This window comes from Urocitellus parryii, chromosome 7 (genome assembly GCF_045843805.1).
Source record: "Urocitellus parryii isolate mUroPar1 chromosome 7, mUroPar1.hap1, whole genome shotgun sequence".
NCBI lineage: Eukaryota > Metazoa > Chordata > Mammalia > Rodentia > Sciuridae > Urocitellus > Urocitellus parryii.
The window spans coordinates 179,026,562-179,045,194 of NC_135537.1; the positions used below are offsets into that span (position 1 = coordinate 179,026,562).

Below are 18,633 nucleotides of genomic sequence, written 5' to 3' on the forward strand. Positions count from 1 at the left end.
GCTGAGGACAGCCCCCCAGCCCAGAGAGCCTTTTCCCTAGAGCTCGCTCATATTACCAGGACTTCATCTCGATCTTTGATTTGCTTCTCAAGGTCTTCAATTCGGTGGAGGACTTCCTGGAGACAGAGTTCAGAGAAGGAGCATCAGGCAGCTCTCCTGGCGCCCCTATGTGTGTGCACACACATGCACACACAGACACTCACACACACAGTGACTCAGAATGAGGGAAAAGAGGGAAGGAGGTGTGTGTGGCTCTTAGGACAAAAGAGGGTTTCTAGTTTCTACCTGATTTTTTGCCTGGTCAGTAAGGCCAAGCTTCCAGGTCTTTCCCCAACCAACAGAGGAAGGGAAGTAGACAGCACTGAGGGTGGTACTGTGTGTAAGACATCATGCCAAGAGTCAGTGTCAGTGCAGGGGAGGGAACCATTGATCCTGGTTCATCTCATGCGACCCTCTATCAAAGCCTTCCAGCACTGCAGCAGGAGGTCCACCTTGCCTCACAAGGAGCAAGGACCAGAAACCTTGGCGGCGTATGCTGGCTGAGAAGAATCCTCAAGAGAATCCAAGCCAACTGCTAAAGCATAAATTGCACCATATAACTTGTGCCACCTCCAGGATCAAAACAAAAAGAAACAAACACTGGATTTGAAAGTTTAAAAAGCAGAGAGAGAGGAAGGAGGGGAAGGAAAGGGGAAATAATGGGGAAAGATATTGGCCAAATTATATTGTTACATTGTGTGCATGTATGAGTATGTAACAGCAAACCCCATTACGTACAACCATAATGTACCAATCAAAAATGTGAAAGAAGAGCAGATAGTTCTTAAAGTAAAGATGAGTGTGCTGGGCTCCCCGGGCCGGTGCTGGTGTGTAGGATGGCAGCAATGCCAGGCAGCCCTGGGGGCTTGGCTTCCTCCAGCCTTTCTGGCCTTCCCATTTCTCTTCTAGTCTCCCCCAGGCTTTCTTCCTAATTGCTCCTCCTTCTCTCCAGGTCCACTATCCACAACCTGACACATGCCTTGAAATAAGAGCATGTGTCTATTATCACCTTTGTCGGAATTGCTGGGTGTTTCCTACCGTGCATCAGATATAGGCTATGCTGAAGCATTTACATATACTTCACCCTCCAGAAACCTGGAAGTCCAGCTGAAACTGACTGATCCCACATGCTGCAGCTCCTGTCTGTAACCAAGACATTGTTGTCTAATTCCTCCTCCCACCTCCCCTTCTGTGCACTGGCCTTTGGTCTTCAATGCCTGCCACCTGATTATTTAATATCAATTAATTTAGCAATACTAGGGATGGAACCCAGGGACGTTCTGTCTCACTAAATTGTTCAGCTGGCTTTGAACTGCCTCAGCCTCCTGAGTTACTGGGATTACATGTGTGCACCACGGTTCTTTATTCAAGGGAAATAGGCTCTAAGAATAGTTGAGATGTTGTCCCTGCTGGGTCAGTCCAGAGACTGTGGGTGCCTGATAAAGGGTGGGTGGTCTCCAGAAACAAGGCTAAGGGAGGAAGAACTGGGGAAGAGGCCACTCTGCTCTAAGGTGTAGTCCCCAAGCACATTCACCTGAGGCCTAAACTCGGGAGACACCATTTTGTAGGCTTCTTTCAGGTTCTTTACATCTTCCACCACGTCCTGGAGCACGCGCATGACCTGCAAGGAAGAGCATGGGCCTGGTGGGACCAAGCTGCACCCAGGCCTGGTGACCCTGGATTGGCCTCTCCCTCTCTGTGGCAGCTCAAGGCTTAGCTCCCACAAGCTGAGGGCTGTCTGGAGGGACAGAGGGTCTGCAACGTTTGCACACTGACCTTGGGGGTGCTGCCTCCCACGGTGTCCTTCAGGACCTTCCCAGACCTTATCTGAGCTGTGTCCAAGGTTGGCATGTCCATCTCCTCCAGCCACTCTGGGATGGCCAACTGTTGTGCGCTGATGAACTGCAAGTGGGTGGTGATGTCCTCCACCTTGCCGTCCATGGTCTTAAGCTGCTTGGTGAGGTCCTGCACCTGGTTCTCCAGCGCCAGGGAGAAGGACCTGCTCATACCTCTGCGTTTCTCTTTGGACCCGGGCGGGAACTGAGTGCTAAAGGAGCCCCGGAGGGACTCAAGTGAGCGGCCTGCCTCCGGGGACAAGGTCTGGAGGTCGATAAGAGTCTCTAGGATGCCGAGGTTCTTGAGTATGGCCAAGATGAGTGTGTGCAGGACAGTGAAGTTGACCGCGCCCACCTCCGGGGTGCCGATGGCCAGGTCGGCCAGCTCCCGGAGGGAGACCTTGGTCGCTGGAATTGCGGGCGGCATCGTGCGTCCTAACCGGAGCGGGGCGCGGGTACGTGGGTGTGGGCGACCCGAGTCCCCTCACTGCTCGCCTTGCCTCCAGGGACTTTTCGGTCCTGCAAGGCCAAGGCGCCTGGGCCGCCCCTGCACCACACCTGGCCTCCTTTGACCTGGCCTTCCACAGTCCGCGCCCCACCGCCTCTGGGCGGGGCGAGGCGGCGGCCCTCCCTGTCGGGTGTCCGGCCTCCAAGCTCCAGCCCGCTTCGGTCCCTCGCTTGGCCCAGGCCAGCGGCGGCCGTTAGGAACGCGGGCGCCTGGTTCTCCGCGGCCCCGCCCCGCTCCGCGCAGGCCCGAGGGTTCCGTGTAAGAGCAGGCCCACGAGTCTGGGGGGGTGCTGCTCAGACTCCCCCAAGCCCAAGGGGAGCCCACAGGAAGGCAGCATTCGCATACCCCAAGCACCACTATTTTTTATTCCCAGTAAGTGCTCCGAGGAAAGGTGCGTGGGCGGCGCCAAGCCATGTGTATGACACCAAGTCTGGGGACGCGGTGTGGGGTGGCCTAAGGCTCAATTAGGCTCTGTCCATCCCCCTAACCTAGAAAGGGCCCCACTTGTTCCTGAGGGATCGTTAAAACGGCGAAAGATTTAAAGGGAATAGTAGTACCACGCTTTGTACCACCAATCGCCATTCCACCGCACAGGGCAGGGCCACAGGATGCAATCCTGAGCTTTGGCCCTGTGGGGGCAGTTCCATTTTGTGAAACCAAAAGGCGACCTGGAAATTACCCACTGCTCAGGCGGTTCCAGTTATCCGCCAGGTGGCAGACTTTCTCTGCCGCTTAACATCTCAAGACAAGCTTCATCTGGTCAAGTGCCAGCACCACAATTTCATTAGGACCACGCAAATCTGATGAAAATCCCATGCCAGTTTCTTCCAGAAGACAAGATTTTACCTGCAGTAAGGCTAAAGGAAGCCTATGGCAGTGTGTACACCACATCCTTCAACCATACCAACTCAAATTTGCAGTTAGTCTGGGTTGACAGTTTTTGAACAATTTCAGCACCCCCATGTTCCCAGTATCTAGTGAACAGCCCAGCCCCCAATGGTTGACAAACCTAAGAATCTTTTTGTAATCTTTTGTACATTTACACTGTTACCTTGAAAACTTAAGGCCAGATCACAAAGTTAAAGCCTTAGGAACAAGTGTGGGCTGCACGGGGGTTGTGGTGCACAGCGGGACCAGTAGGTCCACATGCTTCTCTGCAACTTCAGGAATTTTCCAGAATGTTAGCAGATACAATTACACTAGCTATAATCAGAATTGAAGTGTCCTCAAAAGCTCACTGTTAAGCCCCTGAGGCTTAGTATCTTTTTTCTCTCTAGTGATAGGGACTGAACCTGAACTCTCCTACATGTCAGGCAAGTGCTCTACCACAAGCTACACCTCTACTCTCAGTATCTTGCTAAGGCACATTAAAACTAACAGCAAGATGGTGCATGCCTGTAATCCCAGCTGCTTGGGAGGCTGAGACAAGAGGATCGCAAGTTCAAAGGCAGCCTCAGCAAGTGAGGCACTAAGCAACTCAGTGAGACCCTGTCTCTAAATAAAATACAAAATAGGGCTGATGTGGCTCAATGGTTAAGTGCCCCCCAGGTTCAATCCCTGGTACCCAAAACAAAACAACAAAACCTGACTAACTACCACATACCAAGGGTCAAAGTAGCATTTTCTAGTTGTAGAAGCTATTATCTATTTTACTAATTACCTTTGCTAAATAAGTAGATTTGGAAATCTCTACCATTGGATACAGGGAAAGAAAAAAATGTTAACTGGAGATATAAGTGGAATTTGACTCAAAAAGTCTCCTTTTTCACAACTGAAGGCAGAGGCCCAGAAGGGGCCATCATCTGCCTACCCTTGACTAGTAAGAGCCAGGTCTCCCCCCAGCAGCCCACTGGCTCTTCCCTACCTCCATGCTAATTACTTTAATGACTATCCTTTGCTCAAAAGAAGGGAACTTATTTGTGCTTAAAAAAGCAAATGTGGGTTGGGGACTTTTGTCATTGGGAAAGGGATAAAGTCAAGGAAACTTTCTTGCAGAGAAATACAATTGTACAAATAAAAGAATCTTCCCTGAGGCCTCACAGAGCCAATTAGCAATTCCAGCTCATTTCCCAGCCATGGTCCTCCTTCCTGTGACAAGGTCCTGGGCTGGAGCAGCTTGAAGGCATGACAAGCTGTAGGAGCTTGCAGTGAGGCCTCCTGACAAAGGTGACAGGAACTTGGAGTAGTGATGCAGTTTAGAAGGGCCACTGCGGTCGTAAGAACACAATCTATGGGGCATCATCTATCACAAAGGAAAGACAGTTCATTCTATTTCTCATTTAGATTTTAACAAGGATTCAACTTCAAGGCTTAGGAAGGAGATGGAATCTGCAGAGGGAGATACCACCTCTAGGCTCTGGACCCCCAACACCCCTCATTTTGTATCCACTGTCATCTGAACAGTCGGGACAGAAGTGAGTCACCACCCAGGCAGGAAACAGGGAGCTCTGCAGAGCAGGGACAAGACCAGTGAGACAATAAATTCTTTTATTTGCAACTTAGCAACGCAGATACCCAGGGGCAGGCTGTTCCTCTCCAACCTAACATCTGGAGAGAAGCAGTGACATAGTGCTCCACTGTGCAGGGGCAGCAGGCACAGCAGATTCTGAAAAAAAGATAGGGTTCTCTATAAAAGGCTTCTGCAAACTTGACTAGGGAGAGAACTGGAGAGAGACGGTGCCAGGGACTCAGCTCCCAACCAAGGTCAAAGTCACACTGAGCCCCAAAGCTGAGACAACTGAAGGAACACTACAGAGCTAAGACTTCATCCGCCTTGAACTCCTCTTCAGTATCAAGGAGACTCCTCAGAGAGCAGCTGTCATCCACTTACGGAATAGGGCTGACACTGCACGTTTAAGGCCGTGTTATGTTATCTACTAGTTCCGTCTCCACTACTTAAGGCCCCTTTTCCACAGATCTTGGAGAGACTAGCTAACTCCACACCACGTCCTGTCCTCCCTGCAAGGACACACTGGGTTCATAGCTGCCGGCACTGCTTGGTATGTTTTCCTTGGGAGTTCCAGGGCCAGGGCCACCATGAAAGCTAGTCATCCACTGTGATGTTTCGGAAAAGGTAGGCCATGGACTCTCCATTGTGGATTCTCCGAATTGCTTCAGAAAGAATCAAACTGATATCCACAGTCTTTATCTTGGGACACTGCAGCTTCTGGACCTCATGAGGGACAGTGTTTGTCACCACCACCTAGTCATACAGCAGCAGAAAATAAAGTTACCAAATGTATGTGCTCTAAAATGGTTACTCAGAAAAGTATCTAGCATTCAGTACCCACAAGCCAAGTTCTAAGCTACAAAACTTCATTCTACTGAGCATGTTTTTAATTTTTTTTTAGTTGTAGATGGACACGATACCATTATTTTATTTATCCATTTTATGTGGTGCTGAGGATCAAACCCAGTGTCTCACATGTGCAAGGCAAACACTCTGCTGCTGAGCCAATCTCAGCCCCCTCAGTACAGTTTTTACAAACTAAAGTTAACCAAGTTTCCACAAGGAAAGCTTACATGGCTCAGAAAATAAGACTCAGGTCCTGGGAATGTCACACTCTATACAGGGAGCCCCAGCATTGTGCAAAACGTTCCTATTATCAGGGACAAATTCAAGTCTCAAATGCCATTTCAGTGTCAAATCATATTTAAAAAACTGAAACATTTATGCAAATAGGCATATATTCTTAAATATGTTTCTACCCAAACAAGGCTGCTAGTCAGCAAAAAAGTACTGTTTCATAGGTACTCTAGAGGGATGAAGCAACTTAACACCGACTGGGTCATCTTATTATTCACAGAAACTATAGCAGCAGATCTTGACTCAAGCTAAATGTTTGAAGCCCTTTATTTATTTATTTATTTATTTTCATGGTGCCAGGGATGGACCCAGGGCCTCATGCATGTCAGGCCAGAGCTCTACCACCGAGTCCTCCTCCAGCCCTGTCCTAGTCCTTCAGAAATAGACATACCTCGTCAATGGAGGACTCCTCAATCAGGCGGGGGGCATCTGCAGACAGGATGCCGTGTGTGGCCATGACATAGATCTTGTAAGCGCCCCTCTCTTTCAGGATCTCTGCAGCAGCAACAAAGCTCTCCACGTCATCAATAATGTCATCCTGCGAGAACAGTGTTAGTATAAGGAAGTGGCCTCTGCTCCCATCTATGGACACACAGCTCCCTGCTCTTTTCTGCAGTTGGTTCTGGAGGGTTTCCAAGTCTGGGCCTGAGTCAGAGATGGCAAGAGGAACACTTCAGCAGCATCTCGCACAACTGGCAGAAAGTGGTGAAATCTTCCAGTCAAGTACGTGTGACAGGAGAGCTCAAGCTGAGGACTGCCAAGGCTCCTTCTCTGTTTTCAAATTCCTGATTCATCCCACAGAGCCAGTGTCCCACTTTTTTTTCTTCCAGGAAAAAGTGACATATCAGGAAAACAGAATAAAGTGAGCTACTGTAATGACAGGCGAACCTCTTGCCAGCAAAGAAACTTGGAGCTAAGAGCCAACACGTCAGAATGCAGCGGTCAGGGGAACGGGGCTCTCTTCTCACCAGTGACAAGGGAACAGCACATCTCCAGTTCATCACATGGCCCCAAAGTATAAGGAGGATGAGGCAGCTGCCCCGGGGGAACTGGGGCCCGAGGTGAGGCTGCAGTGCTGAGCAGGAGGAACCATGCTCCTTTACACCTAAGGGTCATGTTCTAATCCCTGTTCAACTACCGCTGCTACTTCTCCTAAAGGAGTTGGGTGAGAAAGGATGGACAGACTCACTGAATCCAGCGCTGCACTGGAAGTACAACCCAGAAGAGGACACCTTCTGGCTGAGTGCCAGCAGTGTCACCCATGCACCAAGGACAGCCACACATCACCGTACCACTATAATAGCGATGCGTCCTCCAACATCCCCAACTACGGTGATTGGCGGCTTCTCTTTGGCCATCATCACTAGTAAAACAAAACAGATCATAAGACTTGTTAGTTATGTGTTGCTAGATAACTAAGCAATCCCAACCTCATCCCTGGGAGTGGGGCAAAAACCAGAGCACAGATGACGATGACAACCACCCATGCAGACTCCCCCCACCACGAGCCTGGAGTCTCAGAAACAGTTAAGAACAGCGATGACCCATAGAAGTAGAAGGCAAGCCTGCAATGTAGCTCAAAAATTCCTAGTAGTCTCATCAAAAGTAAAAACAGGTGAAACTAATAATTTTATTTTACTCAGTATATCCAAAATGTCATCATTTCAACACATAATCAATATAAAACCCAGTTCTCAGTTGAGACTAGCCTGGTCTCAGGAGCTCACATCCTGTGACTGTGGCCACATAGGGCATAGCACAGTGGAGAGCTGGAGAGCAGAGGAGTGGGATGTCACAGCGCAGAGAAGCAGCATCACTGAGAAGAATCCAGTGCTCCCAGTAAGTGCCACCCTGTGGGACACCCAGGGAAAGGCCTCCAGGTGGAGAGGCAGCTTAACCGCCTTTTTCTGTGTCACCTTGTTTTGATCATTTAGCCTCAACAAGTGACTGGCACCACTCAGCCTCAAGACAGTCATTACAAGCCCCTCATCTTATCTGACTACAGAACCTGCATCTGGAAGAGGCCATGAACGTACAAAAGGCAACTGCAGGACAGAGAAACAGAAATGGAATCACCTTCAAGAGGAAGTGAGGGAACTGAAGGGGGGTGCGGAAAGTCACAGAAGAACAACTGAGTATTCTGCTTTTTAGGGAAGCTTTTTATTGTTCTGAAATATTTTTATTAAAGTAGTAGTGGAGGAGAGGAAAGAACCCAATTCAGGGTGATTACACAGTTTAGTGATTAACAATCAATTCCAGCTGATCCTTACCCACAGGCACAGCTTACAGCAAAAGGCTGAGCCGAAACTGAGCACTGTTTTACTAACAAATTTTAATAGTTATTTCCTGACTTTCTATTTCAGCAACAATTTTTCCCTCTTTTTCTCGTGGCACTAGGGGTGGAACCCAGGGGTTTTCCACCACTGATCTACATGCCCAGCCCTGTTTATTTTGTTGGAAGTTTTGTCTGAAGCCCCATTTGTTTATATTTGAAGTAGCTGAGCTGGTGTCCAGTTTGCAGTCCTCCTGAAAACATGGGAAAGTCTTGTACTGAGCAGTGAAGAAGGCTCTGTGCACACCTCCTGAGGAGGGAGGGAGGGTGGGAGCCACCAGCATCAGGGCAACTTCCCAGGGTTCCAGCTTTCCAAGGTAAGGTTCAGACCATCTCAAGAGAAACCACAGCACCAGTTCTCCCTCTAAATTAAACCATTTGGGCAAGTGGTTATGCTGACCTACCCACTTCTCAGAGATGTGGTAACTTTTCTTGAACATTTTTTCTTTGGATTAACAGAAAAAGATAAAAGCAGATGACCCTCATGAGATCAACAGCAATGCGGCTCAGTTTGATAGAAAACAGGTCACAGTTTGTGTTTACTTTCTAAAATCCTCCCTCCCCACAAACACTGCTGGTGTGAAATGGAAACCCAGGTTGGGCTGGTGGAGCCTGCCCAGGCTGGAGAGGGCCCTTCTCCCCATAGAGACCTTCCTCTTATGAACACATAATCTGATGGTTTCTCAAAAACAGAGATTGCCTGTCCTAAGGACAGGAACTGACACACACCTCACCACAGGCTGGCTGTTAAGGCCAACAATTCATAAGGCCCACCCAGAAGGAAACATGGAGTGCACGCCCTCCACAAGTCCATGCTGAAGGTGGAAGAGAAGGGACCTGAGACCAGTTACGCTTAAGAGTCTGCTCTCCTCCTGCATTGTGTCAGGCAGAACCCGATGGTCTCAGAATAAAACTGAGCTATGCCAAATCACTGAGGCCAGAAACTCTGTTAGCCAGGATACAACATCTTCAAAGGCTTCCAACATTTTTTACAATAAGAGTAGGAAACTGCATTCCGCTTTTAAAATCAGCATTTTCCAAATAAAACAATGGCTTCATTTATAGGAGTCCTTAGTTACAAAAGGATGGAGCCCTTCCTCCAAGGCACAGCTCATCCACACCACTTCCCTCCTGCCTGGAGGAGCAAGACTGAAGTTTAACAGTGGTCCCTTCACCTTCTAAATACAGCCCTCATCGCTGGAAGACTTATTTATTTATTTATTTTAAAGAGGGAGAGAGACATTTTTTCAATATTTATTCTTTAGTTTTTGGTGGACACAACATCTTTATTTTTATGTGGTGCTGAGGATTGAACCCAGGGCCCCGTGCATGCCCCGCGCATGCCAGGCAAGCACGCTATCGCTTGAGCCACATCCCCAGACCAAGACTTATTTTTTTAAAGAATGATTTTCCTCTCTTCTCCCCTTTTCCTCCTTAGGGAGACAGTGTTATCTTTTCTTCCCCTAATTAATTGCCCTTGAGCACACCCACTACAGGAAAGAGATGCCTGCTGAGGATCTAGGAAGTGAATATCTTCCAAATCAACAAGTGAATCCCAACAAGCAAACAGAGTGCCCTGGGACCCCCTACCAGAGTACACCTGGAATTGGAATGTAACCCTTTAAAAACCTCTGTCCCTCAGGATGGGGGAAGAGTCGCAGCCTTTGGGATAGGAGGCCCCTGTGTTTCTCCTTTGCTAACAAAGCAATAAGCCTTCTTTTTCCTTTTTCTCAAAACCACGTCCTCATTATTAAATTGGCATTGATTGGCATTGGAGACAGGGACTGAGCTTTAGGCTACAAATTCTGGCAACCCAGATGGGACCAGAGAGCAACCTCTACTCCAACTTTCTTGGACCAGCCTAGCACTCCAAGCAACTGCACTTCCATGCTGAGGATATAAGGCAACTTTTTGAGAGCTGATTAGAAGAGACCAGCAGGTGTGCCTCCAGTCACACACAGCTATTCCTGTAAATAAAGGAGGGACTGAGGGACTCCCAGCAGCTGCTCCCCTTGGGGAACTCTGGCCTTCCTTCCCTGCACTGTCAGGATTGCTCAATTTGGTCTACTTTGAGAAAAAGGAAATTGAACGCAGTGAAGTGGTGACACCTTGGCCATTTGGTAAGTTCCTCCAGTATACACATTGAGACCCTTAATTCTACACTTCTGGTTCCCCTTTGTGGGAGCATCTGGCATGAGGCATGAGGACATCCATGATACCACTGGTGTAGGAGTCATGTTAAGCGAGAGTTGGGAACCTGGTGGGGGAGATTTTGCCCCTATCTGGTCTGTTTTAAAGGTTTCCCATCTGTCGGCCATGGTTCGGGGATCCTCTATTTGTCCAATATTATGTTTTTTGGTTGTATTTGTTTCTGGCCCTTTAAGACATAGGCAATAGTGTGTTGATCCTATAGATTGTTTCTTGGGAATGATCTTGGCTGAATGAGCCACCTATAGATGTACATGTGTCTAGGAAAAAGATGATGTTTTACTGTAATAATCTGGTCTTTGAATGGTTTTCTGAATTATTGTACAATCTTGCAGTTGGGAGTTGCTTTACCTAATAAGAAGCCTTAGCAGGCAAAAACTAAGTTGGATGCAAAAAGATGCTGCCTCTAACATGTGACATAGCAGGACACCAAAGGAGGATTGAGGGCCAGTGCTGACAGTCTGGGCACCTCTTCTCAGCCTGGCCCCAGGCAACTGCAAAATATCCTGCTGTGGGTCAGGGACACCAGTCCTGGGATAAAAGAAAAACAAAAAAACTCAGGAAAAACTTTCCCTAGAAAATACAACAACAGGCTGGGGCTATAGCTCAGTGGTAGAGTGTCTACCTCACATGTGTGAGGCACTGGGTTCAATCCTCAGCACCACATAAAAATAAATAAAGATATTGTGTCCACCTATAACTAAAAAAAAATATTTAAAAAAATAAATAACCACCACCACAACCCAGGAATAGCAAGCAATAAAAGGTAACTTCATCTCATTTTTTATTATCCAAACGCCTAATTTTTTTCTTCTTTTTTTGTACCTGGGACTGAATCCAGGGATTCTTAACCACTGAGCCACATCCCCAGTCCTTTTTATTCTGAGACAGGGACTCGCTAAGCCTTGAACTTTTGATCTTCCTGCCAGGCATGCAGCACTGTGCCTGGCTCAAACTCCTAGTTTCCACCACTGTGGCAAAGCATCAGCCATCTCTAGCAGAGGCACTGACATATAACTTACAATCTTTCCAAACTTGTTCCCTGTCCATCCTCAGGGAGGCAGCAAGTCTATTTTGTAAAATGGAAGAGCTTCAAGGTCCCACTCCTTCATTTACAACTTAACTTTTAATAAATCACTTTGTTGAAACAGGGCTTCTTGACCTTGGCACTGCAGACATTCTGGGCTAAAGACTTGGGGTAGGGGGACGCAGCAGTGCCCTACCTCCCCTGCTGTGACAGACTGAACCTGCTTCTAATATTGCAAAACATGTTCTGGGGACAAAATTGACCCTGGTTGAGAGTTACTGCTCTAATGAACAAGTTTCAGAAACATAATTAAAACATCTCCCTAAGAGCTGCAGACCCCAAGTGCAAGTGTTTGCTTTCCTCTGGCTTTGGCATAACATTCCAGTATCTTAATAAGTGAACCACTGAGGCATGAATTTGGAAGGCACAATTACACGTACAAGAAATAATGTTTTAAGCAGGGTGCGATGGCACATGCCTATAATATCAGCTACTTGGGAGGCTGAGGCGGGCGGATTACAAGTTTGAGGTCGGCTTCAGCAACTTAGCAAGACCTTGTCTCAAAATAAGAGTTAGAAAGGGCTGGAGACATAGTTTGGTGGTGGAGAGTTTGCCTAGCATGTGCAAGGTCCTGGATTCAATCCCCAGCACAAATAAATAAATCGGTTTTTCAGAATTCTCTTGGCAAGGACTATGTGAGTGGGGAATCACAGGAGATAGCCCAGCAGCAACTGTGCGAGTTGCAGGGAAAGCATGCCAGCGCCCCCTGAAGGGAGGCACTCTTCTAAGACGTTTCCACAGTTCATGAAGAGGACCAGGAAGGGAACATGCCGGCAACAGCAAACCTAACAAAGCAACATTCTTAGAACAGGGGTCCTAAGGATGCTCACCATATAACACACCCTGGCAATACAGTGACATCCATCCAAACATCTCAAACCCAGCTGTTTTGCTTCTTGGTGCTACCCTGAATGATTCTCAATCACTCATGATGGACCTAAGACCAGGTGAGTCACGGGCCTCGGTGCCTGGCAACTGAACTTGTATACATGGAGCCCAAGGCTGCTTCTAAACACCTTCTCCACCAAAGCAACTGGAGATCCCTGGAGAAGTGGCTGATTCCAGGGCTAAGAAGGTACAAGAACATGGAGTGGGCTGGCACGGTGGTACACACAGATAATCTCAGTGGCTCAGGAGGCTGAGGCAAAAGATCATGAATTCAAAGCCAACCTCAGCAAAAAAACGAGGTGTTTGGGCTGGGGTTGTGGCTCAGAGGTAGAGCCTACCATGCATGAGGCACCGGGTTCGATCCTCAGCACCACATAAATATAAAATAAAGATATTGTGTCCACCTATAACCACAAAATTAATATTTTTTAAAAAACGAGGTTTTAAGCAACTCAGTCTCTAAATAAAATAAAAAATAGGGCTGGGAATGTGGCTCAGTGGTAGAGTGGCCCTTAGTTCAATCCCTGATACAAAAAAAAAAAAAAGAACATGGAGCATCCAGTTATACCAGGAAATAAGGAAGTATCGAAAAACAATGAATGTGTTACAAGGAGGAGCTTGAAGAGTTTGCCTTGGTCAAGTCCAAGATACTCTGAGCATGGAGAGAAATTACAGTATAACCCACTGAATTAAAGAGGATTCTATGAGCCCACACATTCCAAATGAATGAACAGGGAAGAAAGGAAAGCCCATACTAGGATGCCAGCAGATAAACGTGAAAGGAACAAGGAACTTGGAACAGGACCACTGGTCCTGTGGGCCCAGCTACACAGAAGACTGCAGAGAGAGGATCTCCTGAGCCAGAAGATGGAGACCAGCCTGGGCAACAGACACTATCTCAAAAAATAAATACTTAAAAATTTGAAAAGTCCACTTGTCTGGGCTGGGGATGTGGCTCAAGCGGTAGCGCACTTGCCTGGCATGCGTGTGGCCCGGGTTTGATCCTCAGCACCACATACCAACGAAGATGTTGTGTCCGCCAAGAACTAAAAAATAAATATTAAAAATTCTCTCTCTCTCTCTCTCTCCTCTCTCTTAAAAAAAAATAGAACATAAAAAAAAAAAAGACCACTTGTCAATAATCACAGTAATAATGGATTCAGGTGAGAATCTTCACTGGATGCTAAGTTTGAGGATAAACGGGAAACAGGATATTTACAAGCTCTTAACCTATGACACCACTAACTACAAAGAGAAGAAAGAGCAGCCATCCAGCGGAAAACCTAGCTTAATCAAATGACCAAAATCAACTCTCCAGCAATGGATCATCACGTGCTTCCTGACATTCCTGCCAAAACCACACAACTTGAATCTCGGCATGAACACACAAATGGCCCAATTAAGGGGCAGCCTACAAAATAACTGGCCTGTGCTGTTCAAAAGCATCAAGATCACAAGGGACAAAGAACGGAGGAGCCATTCCAGATTGAGGCTAAAGAGAAATGACAACTGAATGCCATGTGCAACCCTGGATTAGGTCCTAGCCCCCAAAAAGTTCTTTTTTTCCCTGTTTTTGTTTAAAAGGACATTGTTGAAACCTGAATAAGGCCTGTGGATTAGACAATAGTACTGTAACAGCGTTCATTTCCTGAGTTGAGAATTATACTGTGGTTATGAAACGGAGCCTTTGGTATTTAGGAAATATATACTGAAGTCTTTAGCAATAAAGGAACATTACGTCCGCAACTCATTCTTAAATGGCACAAAAATATGTGTAGAAATGTGAAGTGCTGGACTCTGAGAGCATGGTGAACATCTGCATTCTTTACCTTTCTTCCATGTCTGAAATAAAAAGCTAAAAACAAGAGGCTGGGGTTGTGGCTCAGCAGTGGAGCACTCGCCTGGCATGTGTGAGGCCCTGGATTTGATCCTTGGCACCACATAAAAATAAATAAAATAAAGGTATTGTGTCCAACTACAACTAAAAATAAATAGCTAAAAACAAGCAAATGTGGCCCATGGAGCCAGCTGCCTCATCCCACAGCTGGTCCTGGCCATGTGACTGCTTCCTGGTTTGCAGAAGGATGAAGACAAGTCCCTGCAGGGATAGCTGTGGGGCTTAGCACAACTCTTGGTCTGCAGCAGGGGTCCAACAGATGCTCACAGTAACTGGAGCCTTGTTTTTCAAAGACTTAAAAAAATCTACACGCCTTTCAACTGTATTATGAGACCACCAGAATTATGAGATATCCATTCTATGGAACACTATGGAACTGCAGGAGACTGAGATGCCTTCCACTGTACATGCTAACAGGGAAAGAGGAACTGAATGAGAAAAGCAAGAGGCAAAATGAGGTGTACAACACACTATTATTTGTGTAGAAATGAGAGAAAAAGAAATACATATTTGCTAGTAAATGCAAAAAGTCTCTGCCCTGACACAAGAAAACCAAGGTACTAGATATCCAAGGAGCTAGGAGAAGAGAACTTGTGGGTGGGGAATACTTCACACTGTGAAGAACTTTATACTTTTTGAATTTTGTAACACATGAATGTATTGTCTATTCAAAAATTTTAATTATGAAATCCTCAAAAAATAACATACTGATATCAAATATTAAAGTTAAACAAAGTATATTACTCTTATGTGAACATCTTCCAAGTTTAAAACGAAGCAATGGCAAAGTTAGCAGGAATAAAGGTTAGAATGCTCCACTGAGATAGGAGCCTGCCTCGAACAAACCACCTGAGGCCCTGCCCCATAGCGCCTCCATCCCACCAACCCCTGCATGCTTCTGAGGCGTGGCAAATAGATCTAGAAAGAAACTACCTGCTTCCTCTGAAAACTCTAAATGTATCTACACACACACACACACACACACACACAAAGTATGCATGCACTCAGTGCCAAAGTCCATGGAAGTAAACAGCTTCTACACTGTTAGATGAGTAAGAGCAATTACTTGGCATTGGGTCAGAGAACTACATTCTAACATAAGTGCTCAGAGTTACCTGGTGGCTAATACTCGGTGTCTGACTAATGGCTATTATCACCCATTTTACTGAACATAAAGTTTCAGATGTGACACCATTACACACATAACTCTGTTTTCTAAAGCTAAAATTATTTAACGCTGAATGCTGCCCAGATCAGCTTAATTGTCCTTACACAGTCTGCAAATGTGTATAACACATGCAACCTCCTACAAAAGGGGAAATCGTGGCACTGCTATTCAATAATATAAAATATGTAATAAATATATGATAACAGTTATTTTATGGTACTGTGCCTGAATCCAGGGGTGCTCTACCCCTGAGCTGCATCCCCAGTCCTTTTTATTTTTATTTTTTTTTTGGGGGGGGGGTACTAGGGATTGAACCCAAGAGTGCTGAGCTATATAGCTCCAGTCCTTTTTTTTGTGGTGCTGGGGACTGAACCCAGGGCCTTGTGCATGAAAGGCAAGCACTCTACCAACTGAGCTATATCCCCAATGCCTCCCCCCTTTTAAATATTCTATTTTGAGACATGGTCTTGCTAAGTTGCCTAGGCTGGCCTTGAACTTATGATCCTCCTGCTTCAGCCTCCTGGGTCACTGGGATTACAGGTAAGCACCACCACACCTGGCCCATTCAGTCATTTTAAAATAGCAAGAGACCATGCACAGCAGACACAGGGGTTAACACCTAGCCATTCATATTAGCCATTAGAAATTTCTCCAATTTATAAATAAAAGTACAGAGCTAATCTTACACGGCAACTCCAGGCCCGGATGTACGGTAGCATTTTTGACCATTGGGGGAGAATGACGGCCATCATCCATGTCCAGCTCTGTGCACTGGGCTTCTCCATGGATCACAGCTAAGCCCAGACGCAGTCTCTCGGCATACGACTGGGCCCTAAGAGAAGACAAAGGGAGAAGAACACCAAGGGGAAAAAGCATCACTCTACCACTCCACTTTCAGGAACAAAGGAATCACACACAGCAGGCCAGGTACAAATGCTTTCAGGGCACAGGAACTGGGTTCTGAGTCTAGATAATTTTGGTTCTATCCTTAGTCCAAATTTTTTTTAATATACTCTTTTAAAAATACCTTTATTTTATTTGTCATATTTTCATGTGGTGCCTGGGATTGAACACAGTGCCTCACGCACACTAGGCAAACTTTCTACCACTGAGTTACAACCCCAGCCCCCAATATTTTTTATAATGTATTTTTCTTCTTGGCTTATTTTCTTTGTTTCGTCCAATATTCTAAAAGTCATTTTCAGGAGAATGAACTCTCTTTAAAATGGTGTCTTAAAAACCACTGCCTGAAAAACCCCACAGTCCCACTCTTCTCCTTCTGAGAACTTAGAGAACTCCATCTTAGAGAAAAACCCAGGAACTCAGAGGCACCTTCCTTTGTGGCCTGGAGGCCAAGGCCAGGGGAGCTTGCTAGCCATGGGAGCTGTGGGTTCCAAAACAGCTAATTTTGATCTCAGAGCACCCAAAAAGACTTCTCACCTTTTTCTTTTTGGAGACAAGGTCTTGCTGTGCTGCCCAGGCTGGCCTTAAACTCCTAGACTCAAGGGGTCCTCCCGTCTCAGCCTCCCAAGTGCTAGGACTACAGGTGCATGTCATCGTGCCCAACTCTCAAGAGTTTGTTTGTTTGTTTTAAATAAATATAGGATTCATTTACCTTTTTGCAGCATCAGGAGACTTAGCTACAATGACGGCATTTCTGTAATTTGGTATCTAGATTTGGAGGAAAAATAGAAAATACTGAAATGTCATCAAAAAACCCCTAGATGTTGGATAACACTTCTTCCTCTCATCAATGACCCAAACTAGCAACCAAATATGCCAGAATTTCATTTACACATTTAAATTTTTCACTGTTTATCAATTAACTTCATTGCAAAGGTACTGCTAGATCAAGAAGGTAAACAATATTTTAAAAAACCTTCATTCTAGAAAGTGAAAGTGATTGCTAAAGGTACTTAATAGGAAATTCGCTATAATGTCTTTCAAAAATATGGTCCTGCACCACTAAATGCTGAATCTGAGGCTATCCGGCTGCCACGGGCAGTAAGTCTGAGAAGAGAGCATCACATGTGCCTTTCAATCATGAAATCTGGTGCCAGAGAAAAACTAAATAGGATCTCTTTGAGGACAAAGGGGTGTTTGTTGGTGGCTCCTCACTTCTTCCTGGATATACTGAAGCAGGAAAGGTGAGGCTCTAAGGTTGTCCACGGGAAAGCTGAAAAAGCCTTGTATTTCCTTTTGGTGAAGATCCATAGTGATAATGTGAGTTAAACCTGAAATTTTAAAACAAAAAATTACAAAGTTCTCCCCTACAAGTTAATGGCCTCAGTGGGCAGATCAACTCCTGTTTCCCACCAGGAGGCTGAAGGCAGGAGACACTGTGAGCCAGTGCTCCAGTTACAGACTCACTGTAAGACCTAAGGAGCTGAGGAGCTGTCCTACCTAATGCCAAAGAGCCTGCGCCCCACCATAGGACACAGCTAGGCTGACAAGTGTGCTCCTTCCACTCTGACCACTAGCCTGGTCCTGATTAGTGAGGGGAAACCAGGTGGGAGCAAAAATACGAACATGAATTAATAAATATCCAGGTAATAACAGAAACAAGAAACAGACAGGCCTTTATTAAAGGACTGTGGCCTCAGCAGAAAGGAACAAGAAAGCAATGCAAAGGAATGCACACAGGAAGAAAAGAAATTCATACATCACAAGGATAAAATGCTAAAGGATAAGGTAATTTCTATATGTGATAAAATAACGGCTTAAGAAGTATTTTATAGAAAAACAATGAAAACATACTCAGAATAATCAACAGTGCTGAACAGAAAAGGATACATGTAAAGACACTGAGAATGGTCAAAGATCAATGCAAAACCTCCAGAGTGAAGAATATATATATATATATATATATATATACACACACATACATACATATATATATATATTTGAATAGTACTGGAAATGGAACCCTCATACAAGGGCCTCATACAAGCTAGGTAATCCTCTATCACTGACCTACATCCCAACCATGCCCCCACCTTTTTTTCCCCCTTTGAATTGGGTTTTACTAAGTTGCCCAGACTGGCCTTGAAGTTGAAATCCTCCTGCCTCAGCCTCCCAAGGAGCT

The 18,633-nt window shown here is 45.9% G+C and overlaps 2 protein-coding genes across 4 annotated transcripts in view; both read right to left on the reverse strand.

Annotated features, from left to right (window-relative positions):
* Qrich2 (glutamine rich 2) overlaps positions 1 to 2,301 on the reverse strand; it is a 33,924-nt gene extending 31,623 nt beyond the window's left edge. The window contains exons 1-3 of the mRNA XM_077801302.1: positions 1,816 to 2,301; positions 1,598 to 1,660; positions 57 to 116 (exon numbers count right to left, since the gene is read on the reverse strand). Coding sequence (XP_077657428.1) covers positions 57 to 116; positions 1,598 to 1,660; positions 1,816 to 2,301 — 609 coding nt within the window. The remainder of the gene's footprint in view (positions 1 to 56; positions 117 to 1,597; positions 1,661 to 1,815) is intronic.
* Positions 2,302 to 5,300: 2,999 nt separating this feature from the next.
* Positions 5,301 to 18,633, reverse strand: part of Prpsap1 (phosphoribosyl pyrophosphate synthetase associated protein 1) — a 29,820-nt gene continuing 16,487 nt past the window's right edge. For all 3 annotated transcript variants that reach the window (XM_026404790.2, XM_026404792.2, XM_026404791.2), the window contains 6 exons: positions 17,667 to 17,782; positions 17,164 to 17,219; positions 16,235 to 16,380; positions 7,261 to 7,331; positions 6,360 to 6,506; positions 5,301 to 5,584 (listed from right to left, as the gene is read on the reverse strand). In XM_026404790.2, the coding sequence (XP_026260575.1) occupies positions 5,426 to 5,584; positions 6,360 to 6,506; positions 7,261 to 7,331; positions 16,235 to 16,380; positions 17,164 to 17,219; positions 17,667 to 17,782 (695 nt within the window). In that variant the 3' untranslated portion in view covers positions 5,301 to 5,425. The remainder of the gene's footprint in view (positions 5,585 to 6,359; positions 6,507 to 7,260; positions 7,332 to 16,234; positions 16,381 to 17,163; positions 17,220 to 17,666; positions 17,783 to 18,633) is intronic.